The 23,731-nt window shown below is 44.9% G+C and overlaps 1 protein-coding gene across 1 annotated transcript in view; it reads left to right on the forward strand.

Annotated features, from left to right (window-relative positions):
- Nucleotides 1-23,731, forward strand: part of LRRTM4 (leucine rich repeat transmembrane neuronal 4) — a gene marked incomplete at both ends in the record, with an annotated part of 257,425 nt that overhangs the window by 39,503 nt on the left and 194,191 nt on the right. The window contains one exon of the mRNA XM_080634490.1: nt 6,388-7,934. Coding sequence (XP_080490616.1) covers nt 6,388-7,934 — 1,547 coding nt within the window. The remainder of the gene's footprint in view (nt 1-6,387; nt 7,935-23,731) is intronic.

The following is a 23,731-nucleotide window of genomic DNA, read 5'->3' on the forward strand; positions in this document are numbered from 1 at the left end:
TGAGAATAGTGGTTTGAAAAAAGCTGGAGAGCATCTAAACCCACTATCTGGGCTGGTGTAGTGTCCAGCTTGTCCTGGAGTGTTATCTACTGCCTTGGGTGAGATGCACTGACTGAAGCTGGGATCCACCACAGCCAAAACAACCTGAATTAATGCTTTGAGTTAGTTCAACCTTTGTAGATACACTAAAGAGCAAGAGGCCTCCTAAATGCTGTATGAGGGCTATGTCTTTGGTTGCACAGTGAGAGCAAAGGCTTGTGTGTCACTGTTGTGACTGATGTAAGATTGACATTGGTCAGGGGGAGACACTGATGTTGGGCTCATGCTGGACACAGACTCTTCCCAAGAGCTCTGACTTATCACTTGGATTGTTCTACACAGCAGCAGCTTGCCCAGGAATGGGATGGCTCCTCCATCCTTTGTGGATTTCAGATAAAGGCCACTCATCTTTATGGAATGGATGTCATTGCAGAAATTATGGGTCTGCTGTGGGAATATTTCAGGGAGGATTCGTGTTTTACATCCTGCCTGGATGACTGCAATTGTTCTTTTTGTGCCTGAAACCTGTAAATCTAGCCAGGGAGTCTAAATGATTTTGTAAAGCCTTGAAAATACAACTGGAATACAATCTAATGGCTGAGTAGATCAAAGGGAAATATAAAGTGCTATTTGCTGCCTGAGTCCTGAGCTTTGTAAACCTGGATCTGGCAATACCTTGGGCAGGCCCAAGAACCTCTTAAGTTTGCTTATTTTCCTCATGTCTTTCTCACTAAGGAGCATTTTGAGTAGACTGTGCAGGGCAGTGCAAAGCTGCGAGGTCTCCATGGGTAGGAAAGCAGTCAAAGAGCATCAGCTCATTTCCTTCCAGCTGTAGTTCTACTGCTGATGCTACTAGGAGAAGTTACTCAGGGCTGTAAATCTTCAGTATCTCACCAGTTGGTACTAGAGGAATATGTGGATATGTCCTTCTCTTCCTTACAGGCAGGTTGTGAGGGCTCTTGGTGCGTTCTGCAGTGTCAGCATACCATGTAACTGTTTCTATTGATCAACACCTTAATGAGACATGTGCAGTTGCATTGTCCTGGAAGAGAAACTATAGATCCCATGACACACAGCTTATTAGTATGGATAATGTACCCAAGGAACTCTTGGTCAGGTGATGGGAAAATTTGCCAGTTGGATGAGGACCAGGTGAGCGCTTGGAACATTTCGGGTGTCTCGTGCAGGGATCTTCTGCCTCTTGCTGCATGAAGGAAATGGAGCAAAACCACAAACGGGCTTTTTCATCCTCCTTTTATCTATGAGGTTTTTCCCTTTTCAAGTCACTGATTAAAACTTGCCCATTTCTTCCTCTTGGCAGATATTCAGGTAGTTTTGTTTTATATTTTAGTAGAAAATGTACAAAAGGGGGATGGTAAATGCACGTTCATGCCGTTGAGTGAAAGCTCACTTGGGTTTAGGGCTGAAGCTTTCCCGTGGGGAATTTCTGACATTTTCCTGTACGGTATCACATATGTTTTATGAAAACAAAATTATTTAAAGCTTTGAGTAGAAACGTAGGGATTTTGAGTCTCAGTGAGTATGTGGCAGTAGGACAGCTCATGACAACGCTGCTTCAGCTCGCGAAGGATCAAAGGAGCCGGGAAGAGACTTCCCTAGGAAATGGGAACAGTTTCTTTTGACATCACTCTCAGATCTGGCAGAATTTCAAATGGACTCTTCCTGGAGAATTATCAATGCCAGGTGTGATAACTGCATACTTCAGCTTTTACCTTTATTAGGAAATTATAAAATGAATAAATATGAACGTCGCTAAAATGGGACTGACTGGAATGCAGAGATGGTTAGTCGAGAGATGGAAAAAAGCACTTTCAACATCATTTCTGATAATGAAATGCTGCATCTTGTTAAGAGAGGTGTGTGTATTGCAGGCCAATTCAGAGTAAAAATAGTGATTAATTATGGTATTTTTCTCACATAGATCAATCTCTGATCTATAGATAGCGACGGAGTCTCATTAGGGGACAAAGAAACCCATTTTATTTTCATCAGAAGCTTTAAGCTGTTGCAGTTGGATGCAGATTCAGGAGATGAAAAGTTGGCTTCTGTGGCTTGTTTTGTGGATTTTATTGTTTCATTAATGGAGTTGAACTACTTGGCCCATTCTGTGTCCCAGTCTTTTTACTCCAGTGGAGATCCCTGATCAAGACCAGGTACTTAGGCTGGGCAGGGCTGACTGCAGTTGGGATGGATTGCAGGGGCAGGCAATGGTCTGTTGATCTGAGCCAAGAACAAGGAATATATAAATCAAAAGAGCCCAAAATCTGACCTTGAGATTCACACAAGTTTCATTTTTGTTCTAGAATAGAATGAGAAGTAGTAGTACACAGAAACCTCAGGGATATGGGCTGTAGCATGCCGAGCAGGGTGCTCTCAAGTCAGAATGGGAACTACTAAAATAACTAAGTCAGAATGGTTAGCTCCTGACAGATTGCCTAAAAAGCAATGCCACCATTCTGGCGTCTAAACTCAAGGTTTGGGTGGGGAATTGGTTTTGGCATATCTGCTGTCTGTGTGGCACAGGGAAAGGAGGGAGCAGCTGGACAGACAGCACAGATAGATGAGCTCTAGGAAGGCAGGTTAGGAATGCTCAGGAGCAAGGTGGTGCTGCCCTTGGAGAAGCCCAGATTTGCTTTGAAACCCAAAATGGTCCCTGTGTGTCTGTGTGGGGCTTTGCTGAGGCTGATGCTGGTTACCAGGACTAACCAAAACCAGCTCAGAGGAGCTCTGTGTGGTACCACGCTTGCTCCAGATCCCCTTGACTTATTCCCATTGAACTGTGTGAGTATTAATTCAAGCCCTAGTGATCCAGCCAAATAGCAGGGGGTGAGAGGGAGTCAGTGTCATACCCTAGATCACACCACTCAGGCTATGGGTGAAGTCTGCTGAGGTCCAGACCAGCATCATGGCTGCGAGAAATCACTGTTTCTGAATGGGGGAGAGCTGGAGCAGAGGAGTGGCTTAGGGAATAAAGGTGTCACTAATTCTGCAGCTTCAGTTCTGGATTGTTTATCAGGCTCAGACACTTAGACTAGAAGAGAAAAACTCCGCCGTTTTCAGTATGTTTGCACTGGATTTGATGGGTGCAGTTCAGTGTCTTTGGTGTGATCAGTTCGTGTGCTTCAACCCTTTAACACTGCTTACACTTTAAATCCGTCTCCTGTTCTCACCCTGTGCATATGGGAAAAGCGAAACAGTTCAGAATTAGCCCAAGAAAAACACACAGGTCAGGTGGGTTAGAAAAAGAGCAGGTTGCCATATACCCAGGGAACAGGAGTTTTGTTCAGTGTTTTCCACACTCTGCCAGAGAATGCTTAATATAAGCACATAATAATCTAGGGAGGGCAGAGGGATACGGGAGGGGATAATGATGGGCAAGGCAATGCTGTGTCTTTAATTTTCTCTTCTAAAGGAAGAAAGTCTGCGTAGCTATGACAGGATCACTTGTTCAAGCCTTTAATGTGCGATCTGTTTTCTCCAGTGGAGGGCACTCAGTGTATCACAAACTAGAACATTAGCACCAACAAGCTCCAAAGCATCATCACTCTCTGGAAAGCCTTCTGAATTAGACAAGAGCTGCTTCTCAGCACAGCTACAAAACACTTTAAACCTGAGCAGCTAAATGGATAAACCTCTCCTGCGTAGCTTATAAACTGGGGTCTTACCCAGCACGGGAGGCCTGCCTTGCTCGGGAGCTGGAGAGCCGGAGGATGGAATGCTGTGCCTGGGAATGGCTAAAGGCAGCAGAATGACAAATGCTAGGTACCGGGGAAGAGCTTTTCATTTCTCCCATAGAAGTTGGTTTACCTTCATCGCCGGCTATAGCTTTGCCTTGCAGATTGCCACTTAATGCTGACGGTTCTCTGATGACTTACACAATGGCTCTCAGAGCTTAGAGTCCCTCCCTACCCCCCCACACTCCCCCCCTCCATCCTTCGTCCTGTCTTCCCCACCCCCAACCCCTTCCCTATCCTTTCCCTTCCTCATCCCCAAAATTCTTGCTTGTCCTCTCTAGGGAACTTTGTGTGGGTTTCTGGCACGCACGCTGGATGGAGGTGATGCGAGTGGCAGCCGTGCCGTGACATGAAGATTCTGATGGTTTAAGGAAAAGAGACCAGTTTTCAAAAGAGAGAGGCAAAGGGGGGAGCAGAAAAGGGAAGAGAGAGAAGAAAACAGCTGGAGAAAGGCAAAGGAGGACGTTTGTGGATGACAGAAGGATGGGTAAGTGAACTTTTCTTGTTTGTTTGGTAGCAGAGCTGCAGCTGGATGGTTTATTTTTCAGCTGGATTATTAAGCCGTTCAGGAGGGGGAAACAGCCTAAGCAGCAGCAGCAGTGCATTCCTTTGCCAGGTGACTCACTGTACTTGCTATTGTATTTTTAGATCCTGTATTCCCCCCTCACACACAAACACACACCTTTCCTCCTGCAGTGATTCTGTATGTAATTCGTCTGTACATGCATGCACCCGAGTTGAGGGCTGGAGAGAGGACGTTTGCTGCCTGTACAAGCCACCTACACACCTGCACTTGTCTAGATAAGTACATGTATGCATGAGGCTCTCACAGCATTTCTGTTGGGTTTAGATCCCTATTCAATGAGCTTCTACTGGTATTATTATTCAGGCTGTCAGAAAGGACCGTTAACACTTTGCAGTATGTGGGAAGCAAAGGGAAGGGGGGGGGTGTAGGTTTTCTTTTATAGATGGTTTTGAAAAGGCTTGTTTGGGCTTTGAAAAGATCCCCCTAAGGTTGCTGTAGGTCTCCAGCAGGCATTTGCCAGTCTTATTTTTTCAAGTGTGACAGGTTTATTTCCTTTCTTCCTTCGTTCCCCCCCCCCCCAGCCCCCAAGTCTGGAACAGCCAGAACAGATTTCGAGCTGACTGCTGCTGGCACATAGGCAGTAGCAAAGAGATGAGGATTTCAATTAAAAAGCTAGCCATTAAAGTGGAAGTCATATAAATAGACATATCATATAAGACTGTGACATAGTCAGGGGCATTTTAGATTAAGAATTATCTTGCAGAATGGCCCTTGGCTTCAAATGGGATTAAATAACTGCAGCACAGGGGTGCTTGTGTGCGTGTGACAAATAACAAAGTAATTATTTATTGATGAGATACCACCCTTAAAATATTTCCTGTTAGAGGAATGCATTTCAGTCTTAAGGAGGCTGCAACTCTGGACACAGGCACCAGTCCTAAAATCATCACAGGCGAAGGCGAGCGTGCGAATGGATGTTGGGTGTTCTGACAACCCCTCCACCTCCTTTCCTCCTTATACCAAGAATGGGGGAAATGTGCCTGTCCTCACGTACCAGCATTGCTCCTGTGTGATAAATGTGACATCTCAAATGCAAAGTCTTTACATCACTAGAGCTGGGGAAGAGAGAGGAGACTTGAAATAGGAATATACCCATTTAAACTTTCTGTGCTTTGCTGCTCTGAAGCAGCATTATTTGTGTTTCATAGAGTATATAATGAATACACAAAATAATAAAGGCTTAGGTATTCACAGCTACATGCAGACAACTTCAAATGAATATGTGTTAAAACTATGATTCGTTTGATAGAACTATGTCTTCTTCCATGCTTCTGATATTGGGGTCCCATACTAGCATTCCATGGTTTACTTCTCTGTATGGTAGAACTTCTGCTTCTGTGCATCTGTTTATGTATTTTAGGTACATAAAAATGATGAGTAACCTCCTTAAAGCTACTCTTACAAGCAAATGACCCAGTGCAAAAAGGAAAGCCTTTACTTAGGGTCTAATTTTACAATAAATGCACATTTTAAAGATGGATCAAACTTCCCGATGAGTAGATTTCTCACTTTTTGTTGTAATTTTTGGAGGCATTGGACTGTAAGTTGCTTTTATGAAGAAACACGTTTAGCAGCACGTAAAGACCAGCAGCTTTGGTTCATTTCCTTTCCAGCACTATGGAGCATTCAGCATGGTGACTTGACAAATATGTTTATTGTTAAAACCTGAGCATCTAGCGGTAAAGATATACCAGCTATATTGACAGATGATGTACAGGAGGAAAATGAATAGAGAACAGGCTCTAAGGGTCCTTCTAAAGCATCATAAATCACACAAAAGTAATTGAATAACAAGAGTAGTACTGGTGACGGTGAGATAGCAAGCCAGAAACTCAAAAAGGACAGACATTTATGCAACAAAAGCTCAAGACAGGAGGCAAACAGGTTGTCTTCCAAATCCACTGCCTCACTAATGCTTTATTAGAAACCCCACTGACGTCTGTAATCTGTTGGCAATTTCTTTTAATAGCTTTACAATGCACATTTGTTTTCTTTTTAATATTGTAGGTTTCCATTTAATTAAGCAGCTGAGAGGCATGAGTGTGGTGTTAGTGCTGCTTCCTACCGTGCTGCTTGTGATGCTCGCAGGGGCTCAGCGAGCTTGCCCCAAGAACTGCAGATGTGATGGCAAGATCGTGTACTGCGAGTCCCATGCGTTCAGAGACATCCCTCAGAACATTTCTGGAGGGTCTCAAGGCTTATCCTTACGGTACAACAGCATCCAGAAGCTGAAATCAAATCAGTTTGCGGGCCTCAATCAGCTCATATGGCTTTATCTCGACCATAATTATATCAGCTCTGTGGATGAGGATGCGTTTCAGGGCATCCGCAGGCTGAAGGAATTAATTCTGAGCTCCAACAAAATCACCCATCTGCACAACAAAACATTCCACCCCGTCCCCAACCTCCGCAACCTGGACCTGTCCTACAACAAGTTGCAGGTGTTGCAGTCTGAGCAGTTCAAGGGCCTCCGGAAACTCCTGATCCTGCATTTGCGGTCCAACTCGCTGAAAACCGTTCCCATCCGAGTGTTCCAGGACTGCCGGAACCTGGACTTCCTGGATTTGGGCTACAACCGCCTGCGGAGCTTATCCCGTAACGCTTTCGCTGGCCTTTTGAAGTTGACAGAGCTCCACTTGGAGCACAACCAGTTTTCTAAGATCAATTTTGCCCACTTCCCACGCCTCTTCAACCTCCGCTCCATTTATTTGCAGTGGAATCGGATCCGCTCTATTAGCCAAGGGTTAACGTGGACTTGGAGTTCCTTGCACAACTTGGATTTATCAGGAAATGACATTACAGGGGTAGAGCCTGGGACCTTCCAGTGCCTCCCCAACCTGCAGAAGCTGAACCTGGATTCCAACAAACTCACCAACATCTCTCAGGAGACCATCAATACGTGGATCTCGCTCATCTCCATCACTCTGTCCGGAAATATGTGGGAATGTACTCGAAGCATTTGCCCTCTGTTTACTTGGCTAAAGAATTTCAAGGGAAATAAGGAAAGCACTATGATATGCGCAGGCCCTAAACATATCCAGGGTGAAAAAGTGAGTGATGCTGTGGAAACATATAATATCTGTGCTGAAATCCAGGTGGTGGTTACTGAAAGATCATACCAGCCACCTAAAACCCCTCAGAGACCTTTCTTCATTCCCAAACCTACCATTTCCAAGCTGGAAAGCAACCAGCCAACGTCTGTTGTGCCAAGCCCTTCTGCAGAGCTCCCAACACCTGGAGTGGAACCGGAGTACGAGCACGTTTCCTTTCACAAGATCATTGCTGGGAGCGTAGCCCTCTTCCTTTCCGTGGCCATGATTTTGTTGGTTATCTACGTGTCCTGGAAGCGTTATCCAGCCAGCATGAAACAGCTCCAGCAGCACACGCTTATGAAGAGGCGCAGGAAAAAGGCCCGAGAGTCTGAAAGGCAAATGAACTCCCCTTTACAGGAATATTACGTGGACTACAAGCCAACAAACTCTGAGACCATGGATGTATCGGTTAATGGATCTGGGCCCTGCACGTATACCATCTCTGGCTCCAGGGAATGTGAGGTATGAACCATGATCCTCCTAAAACCATTTCAGCTGCTGGGAAGGAGAGGTAAATGTTTGAAGCTCTTGAGGTATCTCTAAACGCTAGAAAGATTAATGAGATTTTGTGCTTTTGGGTTTGCTCGGTGTGAAAGGTTCTCTCATTAAATAGCAACGGCCAGGGAAGGGATGGGGGTGATATTGAATAACTCAGACTTATCAATAGACTAAGTTGAAGTAAACAACTATGATAGAGGAATTCAGAGTGTTATTCTCCTCCTTCTTTCACCCATTTTATTAGCAGTGGCCATAAGAGTCCCATTTTTAATGTGTTGGTAGAAACAGAGGAGTTTAAGAACCTCTTCTGTTTTAAAAATGAGTCTGAAAACCTCTTTACTCAAAACCCCACATCCAATCTTGAGGGGTTTATGGCCTAGTTAAAGGCACACCAAAGATTTTCTGCTTGTTCTGTCTGGTTCAGGAGGAAACGTGGGGCCAACAGGACTGCAGCACAACCTTAGAGCCAGGCACTGGTTTCCTGGAGGAGCAGGTGCATACCTGCTGCCTTACTCGCTCTGCTGAACTGGAGCTTGCCGAGGCCTCGAGGCAAACAGTGCATTTGCAAATATCTGGGTCGGGAGAGGGGGATTCTTGCTCTTTTTAATTTCATTTTAGTGATGAGTGAAGGCTGAGCTTGAGAAGAGCTCTGCTGGAGTTAATAGCTTCACACGCTTAAGGCCATGTTATGATTTTGAGTCAGCAGCATGGGAAATACAAATAGGAGAAGTTCTCAGTGCTTCTTTTGTCTGCTCTTGAGCTTTGACTAGAGAATACCGTGGGTTTTCATTGCTTTATTGTCAATGACTCTATTAATGTGTATGCAAGAGATGTTTTTACATGTGAATGCCATTGCTTGCTTATATAGCCCGTAAGGAAGATTTGCACAACTGTATCTCAGTACTTGTTGCTTATTCCTGCATGTCATGAGGTATTAGGGGATTGTGGTTGATTTTGTCTCCGTGTTGTGGACATCCTGCCTGAGAGTGCTTAATGAAATACATTCATATCCATTTATGCACATTGGGTTTGTCTCTGGTAGATTCTGACCCCTGTCTCTGACAGCCAGGTAGTGTGAATGGTCTGTTAAAGATGAGCAGAGCTGGGCAGGCTGCAGTTCTGGATCCTGAGCTTTTGAAAGTGGATGGTTTTCCATTCTGACAATAAGATGCCAGAACCAGGACAGGCATCTTTAAGATGTTTCCTGTTCGGCACTGAAATCCCTAGCTAGTCGTGGACCACGGAGCTAAAGGGTAGACAGAAATGCTGTGTTTTGGCATTACTTTCTCTGGAGCAGTGTTACCTTCAGAAAGAAAATGACCTGTCAGACCCTTGTCATGTCTGCCAGTACCATGTGAACGAAGGTGTGGGGTTTTTTCTCTGTTAGCAGCAGTAGAAAGTAAGTGATGCTAACTGGGTTAGTTTGCATTTTCACTGGCCGTCACAAGGAGCATTCATTTGACCTGAAGGGCTGTCTCCTCTTCATGCTCAGGTTTAACACTGCTGAGGTTTCATTAGCTTGACTAAACTGCTGTTTAATTTACACCAAGGTGATGCGCAGACAGCTGAATTCACACACAGAACTGAAAGTTCATGTCATGAAACCATCATCTGGAATGAAATTCAGATCGTGATGGTAGCGCACAGAGACAGGGAATGTGTGATGTCGTTAGGGTGACTGAAATGTGGGTAATTTGGGCTATGGCAGATAGATGTAAACTGAAGAAGGTCTGTAACAGAAGGTCAGTGTGGTATCCTTTCATATCGACTGTTAGACCCAGCATTAAACACAAGGGGACCCCAGTCTGCCTGCTTTCCAGAACAGCTTCATTCCACTGCTCTGTTCAGGTGGCATTAAGCTCGACTCAAGCTGTTTATTGTGTTGTCTGTGGGATCCTTGGTTAGGTTGTAGATCAAGAAGGCTGTACTGCAGACGATGGTGCTGTGACTGTACACTGTGACTGTGCGGTGGCTTAGCATGATTAGTGCAGAAGACTTCAGGCGACAGAACACAGCAGCTCATTGAAGGCACATGTAGCAACTATAAGGCCCCCACTGAAATACTATCTTCAGCTTGGATGCAACATTCTTCGTCTCCATAGCTACAAGGTTCCACTTGTAAAAGGATAGATATGCACTGTACAGTACTTAAAAATGGTGAGAAGAAATAATCCTTGTAGTGGCTTCAGCAGTGGAGAGCTTTTATATTTAGGGGGAAAAAAGAAGATGGAACATGTCATTATTTACTCATTTACCCAGAAGTACGTACTTGTAGGAAATAGGAAAAGTGTTACTTTCCAAAGTGGGACCTAGCTCAGGGCCATCCTTCCCGTGGTCTGACTTGTCAGTCACTGGGCTCACACTGGCATTTCTCCCCCAAAAAGACCATGAATGGGGGAGAAGAGGGTCTGGTTACTAACATGAGGGCAGGCAGGAGGGCTTTCAGGACTCACTGGTTATGACTTCATTGATTTTCCTTTTCTCAGTGATGTTTTTCAAATGGTTGCCTGCTTTCACGTGTCTACCCCACGCATTCTGTAAGCAGCCAAGGTGTCCAAAATGGTGTGTCTTTCAGAGGAGAATTACTGGCTTAGTTCCATTTTAACCTGGGAAGGATGCCTGAGCGTACTCTGTTGCTGGCAGTTGGGTGATAATGAATGGCTTCTGAGTGGGGCCTGAGAACGTGTGAGCATGCCTAGTCCATTCACAGGGGCGATTTTGGGTTTAGAGGTATCCAGCTCATCTCATCCATGAACAAAGATGCTGCGAGGGCTGGAGCAGCTCTGCCCTGGAGCCAGGCTGAGAGAGCTGGGCTGGGTCAGACTGGACAAGAGAAGGCTCCTGAAGGGGAGACCTTAGAGCAGCTCCAGTGCCTAAAGGGGCTGCAGGAAACCTGGAGAGGGGCTTGGGACAAGGGCCTGTAGGGACAGGGCAAGGGCAATGGCTTGAACCTGCCAGAGGGGAGACTGAGAGGAGCTCTTAGGCAGAAGCTCTTCCCTGTGAGGGTGCTGAGGCGCTGGCACAGGGTGCCCAGAGAAGCTGTGGCTGCCCCATCCCTGGCAGTGTTCAAGGCCAGGTTGGACACAGGGGCTTGGAGCAAGCTGCTCCAGTGGAAGGTGTCTCTGCCCGTGGCAGGGGTTGGAGCTGGATGAGCTTTAAGGTCCCTTCAATCCAAACCAGTCTGGGATGCTGTGATAAATCACTTGTTTTCTGTGGCAAAACTGCCCTTGAAATAACATGCCCAGGTATTTATTCAGGTTCTTCTTTTCCCAGCACTCCACGTGCGAGCAGGGCTGGTGTTTGTGGTTGGTTTAAGCTCTGTGAGCTTTCTAGGGTATAACAAAGGAACACGGGCAGCTGAGAGCTGCCCTGGATTGGGTCCTTACACTGCAGTTAGGGGAGTTACAGGTACAGTTGATGTGGCTGCTTTTGCAAGCCTATGCTTCATGAATTATTCCTTGTACTACAGAGACAGCGCCAAAGCCAGGCTTGCTGTAAATGGGAGCAACTCTCTTGGCATCAGTGGGATTATAATCACTGACACCTGGCCTATGGAATTCTATTTAGTCTATTGGCAAGGGTTTGTGAAATAACTGGATGCTGATGAGTTTGGCTCTCGCCATCCAGTTAGCAGACTGCTGCTATCTTGTTTTGGTATTTGCTTTGCTTTGTGTATGTGCATCATATTCCCTCTCCCTTTCATATTTATTTGTACATTTGCTGAAGATCTGGGAGCCATAAAAAGCAGTTTCATAAACCAAGCTGTAATATTATATATTTCATACGTATCACACACAAAATAGCTGTATATAGCACACTGTAAAGGTACATGGAGAGAAGGAACATTGGTACAGAAATGTTCCCTTCTTTCTACTGGAAGGTCATTCATCTCCTGTTCCTCAGGCTAGTAGATACAAACCGAACAGCAACCACCAAACAAATGAACATCTTTTCCCTGTTAACTGAGCACAGTTGCTATGAAACCCTTTGAGGGACGGTTGACACAGACCCTGTGAGGTTACTTCTTACACTTTTCCTTGTCTATATCTCTCCACATCAGCCCACCTCCTTGCAAACAACCCATCTCTGTGGTGATGCTCTTGTGTTTTCCTGCAGTGAACAGCAGAGCAGTTGTCACTTGTATTCAAACATGCTAAATCCGTCACACAAAGTTATGTTCATTTTGAATTCTGCTTCCTCCCCTCTTGCCAGTGGGAAGACACAGATTGGGAAAGGAATGAAACCCATGCAGATGTGGTGGGCTGCTGTTGACTTCCTCATTTTGAGCCTAATTTCAAAGGAAATGTTGACATGCTACTGATGTTTGTTATTTAGTTATTAAACATCATGACTGTGGTGTTCTGAACAGATGAGGAAAGGCAAAACCAACATAGCCTCCGTCTCCAGACAGTGTTTGTCCAAGGCTTCAGTTCTGGAAGGGGCTCATGGCTCTGTAACTCACCTTTGAAGGGCTGCCCAAGGGCTAAGCCTGAGCTCGGGGGGTCTTGTGACTTTGTGTGTGAAATCACCCAAGCAGTGATCCTGTTTCCTTTGTCATCAGCCTGATGTTGTTACAAGGAGTATCAGCAAGCATCCAAGGAGAGGTGTGAGTTCATTACAGCTTGGGGGAATGCAAAAGGAAAGTGATCCCATTACAAAGAGAATATGGGAGGTGAAGCATGAGGGGGTAGCAGGAACTGTCAGTTATTGTCATCACTACAGGCCATAGTGCTGTGGTTGTCTTGCCAGTGGCTGCTTTGGAACACGCTAGGATGGGCATTGTTAATTCGGCTTTTCTATCTCCCTTTGTACCGTGGCTCCTTCCCTGCCTCGCTTTCTCCACCTCCCTGGGACTATGGATGGACCTTGAATTCTTGCTTGAGTTGTCAACTGAAGGGTGAATCAATCTAATGAAACTCTGTCCTAAGCTCTCTGATTGTGTCAGGAGAGTAAGCAGAGCTTTTCCTCCTGCAGTATAGCTGGAAGAAGTATGTCAGAAGTGGCTCAGAGATGAAATCTTTTAGGCAGGAGGCCAGTGGGAGGGTTGAGGAGAAGGTGGATTTTAGAAATGTCTTCAGGATTAGGACCAAAGGCAGAAATGTGTTTGTTCCCATTCAAAGCCTTCCTTAGCATTGCATACTTGTCATTAGCACAGACTGGTTTGGGTCGGAAGGGACCTTAAAGCTCCTCCAGCTCCACTCCCTGCCATGTGCAGGGATCCCTTCCACTGGAGCAGCTTGCTCCAAGCCCCTGTGTCCAACCTGGCCTTGAACACTGCCAGGGATGGGGCAGCCACAGCTTCTCTGGGCACCCTGTGCCAGCGCCTCAGCACCCTCACTTACTGCATTGCATCCTGGTTAGTGCAAGTGCACTGTCAATATGCAGGAAGTTGTGCTATAGAAGTACCAGTGATGCAGCAATAAACACGGGGGTGAATTTCCCTGTGCTCAGCACTTGTAAAGTGTGAGACTTCACAAAGATATTCCCCAAATGAGTGGCCGTGTTTCCGGCAGAGCTCTGCCAGCTGTGCTTCAGCAGCAATTGAGAGACGGGCTGTCAATTGGAAAAGGAAACTGCAGAAGGATGCTGAATGCTTCTGAAAGTCCTTCCTCAGGTGCCTGGGTGCGAATCAGCTTGTCTGAAATCTGCTCTTGCTCTACAGGTGCTGCTGTGACCTTGGAAGTGATTTACCCTGGGATAATGCAGCTAATTCCCTACTTTTGCCACTTCCTAGAGACCTCATGGTTTGAGTTACACACAGTGAGGACTGCTCAAATGGAGAGGATGCTGCATTGTAAAACCTTTGTGCAAGATACGTGTATTCCTATTGTATTCCTATTGCATTCATTGCTGAGGCCTTATGAAGGATTCTTGCATTGCTAGTGTTGTGACGGGCGCAGTTTGCCCTTTCCATCCCTCTTTTCCTTTCTCTCACCTCTTCTGCTTTTGCTCAAACTCTCTGATGTGCTGCCACTATTTTAGGGAGGAGAAAAAAATCAGTTCTACTCCTTTATGTAGCTCGTGCCAGGAGGGAGAAGGCAAAAAGAAATGGCAAAGAAATCTGCAGAACCTATTCATTTGTGGGGTTTTTCCTTTAAAACACACGCACCAAAACCAACCCCAAATCAAACAAAATCCCCAGAACCCCACACCAAAGGGGCAAGCAGTCTTCTTAGTAACATCCCACCGCTTGAAACGTTCCTAACCCTCCACCAGAATGAGAGGGTTGACCTGATTCTTGATGTTAAACTGTTACCCAAACTCCACCGGCTGTTCACAGCACAGAGCAATGTGAGCTGGGCTGGGTGCTGGAAATAACTAGAGCTGTGTACAAGTTTACCTTGTTCACACGTACTCCTCTTGGCAGGCTGTCTGCTCCGGGTAGAAGAGACCTTCACGTTCCAAAGCCTTTGGGGTGACAGTTGAGGTCTTGGCTGTGCTGGTGTGTTACTTCCATTGTGATGGTACCTGTCTTGTCCAGCAGCTCCCGTGTTTTTCCAGCAGGAGCTGCTGCGTGTACGGAAGTGTGCAGCTCTCTGCTGTCCGTGTCGTAACCATTGGGATGTGAAAAATTCCAGGGTGATTTGTGTTTATAGCACTCCTAAAGTCCTGGTATTTGGTCATTTCAAGGCAGGTATTTTAGGGCTGAGCACAGATGGGCTGCAGCAGTAAACATTTCTGACACTAATCAGCTTTTATCACATCTGCCTGTTGTGCAGCCAGAGAAGCTTAGATTGCCTGTAGATCTCTCCATCTGCACACAAAGATGACTGGATTGGTTCTGAGGGATGTCCAGGGAGTTATCTGCATTCCGAGCCTTCCAGTTTTGTTAGAAGCCAGAGCGTGCAGTGAAGGGATGGCCTGAGAGGGCATTAGGTGATGGGAATATTGGCTTCTTGGCCTAGTGAATGTGTTTTGTCTTTGCCTTTTTAAGTCACAGGGAAATCGAAAGCTCTTCCTGGCAGATGTATCCATCGTACTGCTGTCACGGGCACTGGAACGGGAATTGTTCCACCTGCAAGAATGGGGAAGGCGGGAAAGGCCAGAACGTGCTGATCATCTATAATCTCTCACCATCTGGGGTATATTCTGCTACAGCAGGATCTCCAGCTTTGTTTCTTAGCTCATATATAGCTATATTTAAGTGGTTCTTTGGATACATTTGAATGTAGTTGGCTGGAATACGAGAAGCTTGTGGATGCTGGCAAGGCAGAGCCTTTCCTGAAGGATGAGTCTCTATCAGTGGGCAGCTTCCACAGAACATGACAGGACTTTGTGAGGATGCTGGAACTTCTCTTTGTTGTTTCCTATTTGCTTTTCTCCACAGCACTTACCATCTGAAGTTCTCCAAACTCATCAGATAAGTAACATTTCTCCTACTAGTTAATTCCTGTGTCACGTACATCACCATCTTAAGCAACAGCTTTTTGCTGTGAAGGCTCCATTCTTTCTCCTGTTCTTTCACCATCACTGTGTTATTTAGTTTCCTCTGACATACACAACAATAGAAAGAAAACCAATGTTTTTGGGTTTAGCCTATAGGGGGAAAACAGCGTGATCAGTTTATGATCATAAACAGTGGACCACTGATGCTGTGTGTGTATCAGTGTGTGCTTTGTGTATGTGAAGACCTCAGTGGGAAAACTGACCTTAATCTTCATTTTGATACTGGATTTTGTAAGTTTTTTGTCATATAAAAATAATGTTTTCTGCCCAAGCATTTCAGCTGCACTGCAGAAGTGTTACATCAGGAGGAAAATCAGATGGTTGTTAAGTCCCTTTGTGTTGAAATCCCCAACTTTGGGCAGAGAATGAAAGAACCATTTTAAAAGCAGAAGGTTCATTATATTTTTTTGTACATAGACTCTGGTCAAGTTATTTCCATAGATGCAAAAGTAGGTTTTCCCTGTGTGTGATTCCTGTTAATCCAGTTAAGAAGCAGGCAACACAAAGTGAAAGATGGTTTGACAGCGTTTGACACTGTCCCGCACGACATCCTTGTCTCTAAACTGGAGAGACATCAATTTGATGGATGGACCACTCAGTGGGTAAAGAACTGCCTGGATGGCTGCACACAGAGAGTTGTGGTCAACAGCTCAGTGTCCAACTGGAGACCAGTAACAAGTGGTGCCTCTCAGGAGTTGGTGTTGGGACTGATCCTGTTCAACATCTTTGTTCTTTACTATGAAGGTGGTAAGGCAGTGGAAGAGGCTGCTCAAGGAAGCTGTGAACGTTCCATCCCTAGCAGTGTTCAAGGCTAGGTTAGATGGAGTCTTGGGTGACATGGTTTAGCATGTGGTGTCCCTGCCCATGGCAGGGGTTTGGAACTGGATGATCTTAAGGTCCTTTCCAGCCCTAACTATTCTATGATTCTGTGGTGAGCTCTATGTAAGGGGAGTGTTGTTATTATGACTCCTTGTGTTTGGGTGGTAGCTGACAACTCCCTGGTTTAATCACCATATGAAAGTACTGAGGGAATCATTTGTGCCTGGGGGAACAGGATGCAGCAGGTAATGTGGACAAGCAGGGAATGGAAAGAGGAGATGGAGACATGAAGAATGATTTCCTTGCAGGAGATGAGTTGACCAGTGAGCACTGCAATCTGGGTTTTAAGAGCCTGTTTCTTGGGTGAGTCCAGCTCTGTGCTGTGCAGTGAAAAGGCCATCCCATGTCCTTTGGTTGCACTGTGCTTAGGTTAGAGCTCACTCCTGGGCATCAAGCCAAGGAACGACTTATTTGGCTTCAGGTTCTCCATGGGCAGGTCAGTCTCTGTGTCTTGCTTGCACTGTCCTGCAACCTCACTTGGCTTTTGCCCAGACTTTTCCAATGCATAGAGTCTCTTTGATGAATAGTCCTGAGTTGTGTGGGTTTGCTCATTTTCAAACTCAGTTCTCATTAACAATCAGCTTCTCCTCCTGTGTGATGGCCTCTGAAGCCCCAGATGATTCTTCACTGCTCTCATCTTTCACTAACACATCCATTTGTATTATCTTTGTGCCGTGATAGATGCTTTAAAAGGAACCAACAAGGCCATCAAATTCTTGCCCTGGTTCAGCTAGCATTTGTTAATGTTCTAAATCATCTTGGGCCTGAAACGTGCTTGTTCTGAAATCCAGAACGCTGTGATTGCCTGAAGCCTCTCCATGTGTTAATTAAATCATGGTAATTTGCTTCCTTGAGACTGACAGGTTATAAATAGTGTTTCTCCCCCCTCCTGCAGTGATTTGGGATGAATGACAGGCATACCAGCTATTGTTCAAACTGTGCATCTGATGCTGTCCTTCCCCATCTGACTCCTTTTCTCTGCTGTTACTTGATTGTCCTGAAGTAATCGCCAGTGTCATTCTTAAAGGCTGGTTCATACCATGCACTGCTCGCGTTAAAGATGAGCACAATGATCTTTTCTGGGCCATTATTATCCATTTAATTTAACAATGTGTATTAAGGAGCCCTGAAGGTCAGGGCAGATGTTCAGTGTCTGTGTATACACACACAAACCTATGGCCTAGAACACAGAACCACTCCTGAGACTAAGACATTTAAGTAGTAATTTTATTGCCAACTATAATTTTTAGTAGTAATTTTATTGTCAACTCCCATCCAAGATCTTGTGGAAACAGAAGCCTCGGTGTTCCTCACATCATGTCCCTCTGTTGCTCCCATGGGGTAGACCTTTGGTGTAGAGCACTGTGCTGCAGCTGGCAGAAGGCAGTTATTCATCACATTATACCTTGTTTGGAAACCAGCTCTGCTTGCAGTTCTCTTCATTCTTAGTGCCCAGAAGGAAAAAGTGCTGCAAATACTGAAGTTGACCAAGAATTTGTACAAAGCTCTCCACCAACTTTTAATCTGCCCTTGCTTCCGAGCAGCTCTGTCCCATGGGTGAGAGTGAGGTAGCAGTGATGTTAGTGGGAGCATCCTCAGGCCTACATTATGCATAATCCCATCAGGGAGTTCTGCACTGCTCTCTTTAATGTAGGTCTGCACACTGTTTACAGCTCTGATTTGTGGAAGAACCTAAGGCTAGATCTCAGTCTGCTGCTCTGGATCCTTCCTACTCTTCCAATTACAAAAAGAAACTGTAGCACTTGAGCTTGTGAGTACAGAGATGTGTCATGCTGGTTGGCATGCTTCAGAGTTAAATAAGATTCAAAGATATATAGGGGAGAGCTTCTACACAGTAAACTCAGCCTTTGTTTCCAAGACTGCGGAGCGTCCTTCCCTGTGAATCTGGAAAGCAAGGTGATCCACCAGTCAGCTATGGCTGGAGGCACCATACCTAAAGGTGGCTGACAAGAAAGCTACCGAGGTGCTTTGGACAAGGGCCTGTAGGGACAGGACAAGGGGGAATGGCTTTAACCTGCCAGAAGGGAGACTGAGATGAGCTCTTAGACACAAGTTCCTTAACCAAGTCATTAACCACATCAGCAAACTGCTGCCACTGAAAAAGTGCCTCCTTCTTAAACCAAACCAAACCAAACGAAAATAAAGCCAGGCCCATGTTGCTGATCCCTATTGCTAATCTGGATGCCAAGAGGGTTGGAGATAAGGCAGAAGCTCTTCCCTGTGAGGGTGCTGAGGCGCTGGCACAAGGTGCCCAGAGCAGCTGTGGCTGCCCCATCCCTGGCAATGTTCAAGGCCAGGTTGGACACAGGGGCTTGGAGCAAGCTGCTCCAGTGGAAGGTGTCCCTGCCCGTGGCAGGGGGTTGGAAGTGGAAGAGCTTTAAGGTCCCTTCCAACCCAAACCATTGTATGACTTAGGAACCGTTCTAAACTCTACTGTTAATTTAGTGTGTGATGTGGGAGAGATGGTTTCAGTGCAAAGTGTCACACTGCCAAAGGAAGAAGGAAAGCAAGGGCACGGAGGCTTTCAGTAGGATTTGAGCACTGAAACCCATCCTTAACTCTTTGAAAATGTCTCTTGCCTCACAGTCCTTCCCCTCCCATCTACTTACCGGAGGGTCAGCTGGAGGATTTCCTTTCACTCCCTTCCTGCATGGTGGTGAACAGAACAGTGCTGGGGTTGTAGCTACTACTTTAGCAGAGAGAAAGAAGTATTGTCTGGAGCCTTAAGGGACTCTTACTGAGAATGTTTTGTTCCTGGCACAAAAGCCAGTCTGAAGTGGTCTGCTTTGTCTTGGTGTGGTATTAGCGAATGCCTATTTAGTCCTTTTAAAATGTCTATACTATATTCACATGCAAGAGAGACTGACAGCTACCCAGGTGCTCCCTTGTCCTGGTAGCAGTGAAATAGCAGGATTTTAATGTAAATTTTGGATCATTTCCTTTCCCTGACATTGTCATTTTCTTTCCCAGAGCCTCTAAATCATACGTTAGGCTTCTGGCTTGAAAAGCCCCATCCATGTCACGTGCAAAGTGAAATGGAGGAGCAAAGGCTGCTGGTGTGCTCTGCGGTTGGAACACAAACTGCTCAATGCAGGAAGGAAACAACCCACTGGCAGTTTGGAATTATTAGAAAGTTTTAATTGAAAAGAAAATCTATGGCTATTTCCTTTGCTGCCTTTCCTTTGTTGAATATATTAAGAGTCCCAGTGGGCACGAAGCTTCCACAATGTGAGGAATTGATTAACCTTTTTCTATTTCTGATTAGCTCCCAAATGTTTATTATATTAGCTTTTGAGAGCAAGGTCTAGACTGTTTTGTTTTGCCACAATAGACAAGGGACTAGAATTAACATGGCTCAGTGAGTTTTCCACATAGGTTATGAGTAAAAGGTAGGTGTAACGTTTTGTATTTCATTACCTCTTATGTCTAACGGAGGCGGGAGGGGGGATATCTTACCCTGGAACACATAAAAATCGAGTGGAGAAGAAGCACTTAACCGTCTGCTTTCCCTTCTTGTATATGAAGGGCCACACAACTTCAGAAGTGGCACTGGTTTTAAACCCAATAGTTTATTTTGACTGCGAAGGGCCTCCAGAGAGTCACTGGAGGACTTGGAGAGGCACCTCCACTTCTCTGATGATTTGCTCCAAAGGTTAATAACCTTCTCACTGAAAATAACTTATCCAGCTGTTAAATAATTCCTTTCTCCACAGTGATATTTAGCTTAATCCGAGAGGATGATGTATCCGGTGTTGAATGTATGGCTGAGGATTGGTCTCAACTACATGGAGTTTTATTGTTTTGCTTTAGATAAACTGTTGTGATGGGGATATGATGGCTCGTGGTTTGCTCAGTTAGCTATGTACCCGTAGGAAACAGGCTCTCAAAGGAGAGGAAGTATTGTAGAATAGGTATCTTCAAGATCTTCTGTAAATAGCGGATCTTGGTCATTGAGCTGAGGAATGAAGGTATTTGTCAACGAGCCCAAGTCTGTCTTGTTCTACAGAATTAACAAATGTTCCCGTTATAGGTGATTAATTAAAAATCATTGATAGTCCAGGAATTGCACCCGTTTTATTCCTCCCGTTAATTTGACATGATAAACTGCTGAAGGTGCATTCAGAGCTGATATCGGAGAGTGCAGTAATTTACCAAACACTTACTAGAGCTCAGCTCTCGGTTACTTCAGCAGTCAGGGATGACCAGCATGCCATGCAGGATCAAGCTCCATTTAGAACCATCTTGTAGTACTTCTGGGGTGCTTCTTTCTCCCTGTCTCAATTCATCACACCGTCCTCTCCTTAAAGCACGTGTCTCTCCACCTACCACCTAGCTCTCAGCATTGCCTAAATTACCTGTTAAGTACTGTGAGATATTTCTCAGTAGTATCTTTTGGCATTGACCTGTAAAGTCAGATTTAGCACCCAGCTTCTTTGAATGTCTCTTACCCTGGTTCACTGTCTACGGTTGCTGTCATCCTCACAGGCTTTCCTGTTCCTGTCTTCATTAACCATTTCTCTGCTTTTGAAGAGCTACAGATAAAGACTTTGTGTGATGTATCAGATATTTGTATATACTTACCCTGGGGACTGCATGCATTTGAGTGGATGTATTGTACTTAGTGACTCCATTTTTAGGCACTTGTTTTGTCATTGATGCCCCATCCCTGCCAGTGTTCAAGGTTGGACAGGGCTTGGAGCAACCTGCTCTGCTGGAAGGTTTCCCTGCCCATGGCAGGGGTTTGGAACTGGATGGGCTTTAAGGTCCCTTCTAACCAAATGGTTCTGGGATTCTATGATCCTATGAACATTATTGCAGGGTTACAAATAGACAGGTTTTGTGAAGATATATTTTTTTTCCTAGAAGTTTTTTTGTGTTTCCAGAAACATCAAATCTTGGGGCTTTGGTATCCTCATGGAAACTTGAACCTGCCAAATGGAAAAAAACCCACCCAGCCATATCCCTAACCCAGGAATTGTCTTTTTCTTTCTTTTCTGTTACCAGGAATGGATGTTTCCTATGGATGCTTTCTGAATAGAAAATGCTGTTTTCACTTAAAAAGCAACAGTGACATTTTAGTCAGGGCTGCTAAAGGCAGGAGTTGAAGATGCTGACTTCTTTCTACCTCTTTTCATTGCAGCAGTAGTTAGAATTCCTGTTCATGGTCAAGGTCCTACTTTGTGATGAGGTATCTTATAGACACGGAACATTGCTATAAAATAAATCCTTACCTGAAAGGGCTTCCAGCCTGTCTTTTAGTGTTCACCAGAACAGCATGTTAGATCATCACTGAGCAGAAATACCAGGAAGGAAAACATATTATTCCCTTTGAAAATGTGTCAGGTGAAAAAATGGCAATGGTTTCTCTTCCTCCCAAGCAACTGTTCCCTCCCTCCCTTCAGCAGGGCATTGGCAGAGCTGTTTTCATCTTGCCTGCTATGTAAAAACAAAAAAGCCTTTGGATGATTTAACTATTTCATGTTCACTGTTTTCAGCAGTGATTAAATATTAATCAAAACGAGCAGTATGTGATTGAATTGAGCTCAAAGGAAATAGAGGCCTCTCTCTATATGCATGTATAAAATAGCAATAACTTCATTCTTAATCTGGAGTTGCACTACTTTGTGTTTATTTAATGGCTTTATTTTACTGTTAGCAGCAAGGTACATTTCGAGGTACATTAGATTCCTGTGCTCCTTTCTCTGTTACAGCACAATTCTCAAGCAGGCGGAGGTCTTGTGTCTTCATCAGTAAAGTCACAGGCCCAGGGTTTGGAAACAGTGCTGATAAATCTTAACCCTATGATTAAGGCAGGGTGGGAACAGCAGGAGATACTTTATGGTGTATACTGCGGTGTATGTGCATGTCGTAACAAACAACAGCAAAGGAGAAAGGTGATGTGTTCCTAAAATGCCCCTGGCTCACAGGCACAGCTACATTACCTCCTAATCCAAGAAATAACATTGTGCAGGGACTCTGGCAGTGTTGGGACATAGCAAATGTGTTACTTGTGAGAAAGAAGCATAAGCACAGGAAGTAAGGAGGTAAAATCTGCACTTGGAGAAGATGAGCACACTGACCACAGGGTCACAGTGGCCACAGGGTCTCCATGTGAGGGTATTAACACTGAGAACAGCCATACAGAAATGAACTGACAACATGGGAAGGGTGCAAGCAGGCAGTAAGTGGAGAGGACTGGAGGGACCTCCAGCAGCACACAGAGACCTGAGTAGCATTTTGGGCCAGTTAGTAACTATATAGTAAAACTAGAGTCTTGGTTCTCTTCAAGTAGTGATGTTTTCATCTATTTGCTTAGTACTAAGCCGCTGTTGTGTCTCTTGGCCAGTACCGGTGGGTTTCCTCTTCTTTCCTGCTTCTTTCTCCAGCCTCTAAACCACGTGTCAGAGCAGCATAACAGTGGTAACGTTCAAGTTTTGTTTTGTGCTTGTTATCAAGGAGATGAAGTGAAATTAGCACATGAATATGTTCCTTCACTGACACACTTGAAATTAAATTATGCTGCTAAAGTCATGTTGGTTGCGTCAAGGCCCCTTTGCTAACAAAGGCTCTAAAACCAGAGCAATAGAACCAAAGGAAAACATGTTTCAGTTGGGGAAAAAACCCAACAAACCCAAACCCTGACCTGTTCCTTTAGATTTTAGTTACTGTTTCTACAATTCATCTCTGTTGGTTCTCAGTTGGAACCTCCCCTGGGTGGGCAGCCTATGGGTGGGCCGATTTCAAACTTAATATAGCAATTACTGCTTTGCTCTGTGTACATTTTGGAAGTGGTTTAAGAAGCAGTAGTTAATCATTGATGAATTTTAAAACCGGGTAAGCACATAAATAAGAGGTCACATGTGATTTCTGAGCATTTCTTACAGTATGTATTAATTATTTATTAATTCCTGATAAGCTATTTACAGCCACATCTGAAACATACTCAAATGAGCTGTACTGATAAAGCAAATAGAAACCTCCAAAAACTAACATCTCCTTTATAGAACTAGCAGTTCACTGGTTCAGGGAAGTTAGGCTGAAACATTCAGTGAACAAAACATGGTTCATAATTGTTCATATTTGATGCTGAGATTAAAAGTAGAGACTGTGGCACCCATCAGGCAGTTCCCAGTGTGGAAACAGTGATTTAAGAAGTCAGCTTCATTCTTGAGGTTTCATTTTGGATAGTCTACATCGTTCAGGACTTCTTAAAAAGGGGAGTTGTGTGGTTTGAATTGCCTTGTGGTAGTGAAGAGGCTCACTACCTCAGCCCTTACATGGAAACAGCATGGAATAGATGCCTTACTATAGCTTGCTAAGTTACGCTGCTTCGGGGCACCTTCATGACAAAAAGACTTTGCTTGCAGTGAAGGTCCCATTATCCATGGGGAGAAAGATGGGAATGAGCACTTGGG

Source organism: Psittacula echo (genome assembly GCF_963264785.1).
Source record: "Psittacula echo genome assembly, chromosome: 25".
Taxonomy (NCBI): domain Eukaryota; kingdom Metazoa; phylum Chordata; class Aves; order Psittaciformes; family Psittacidae; genus Psittacula; species Psittacula echo.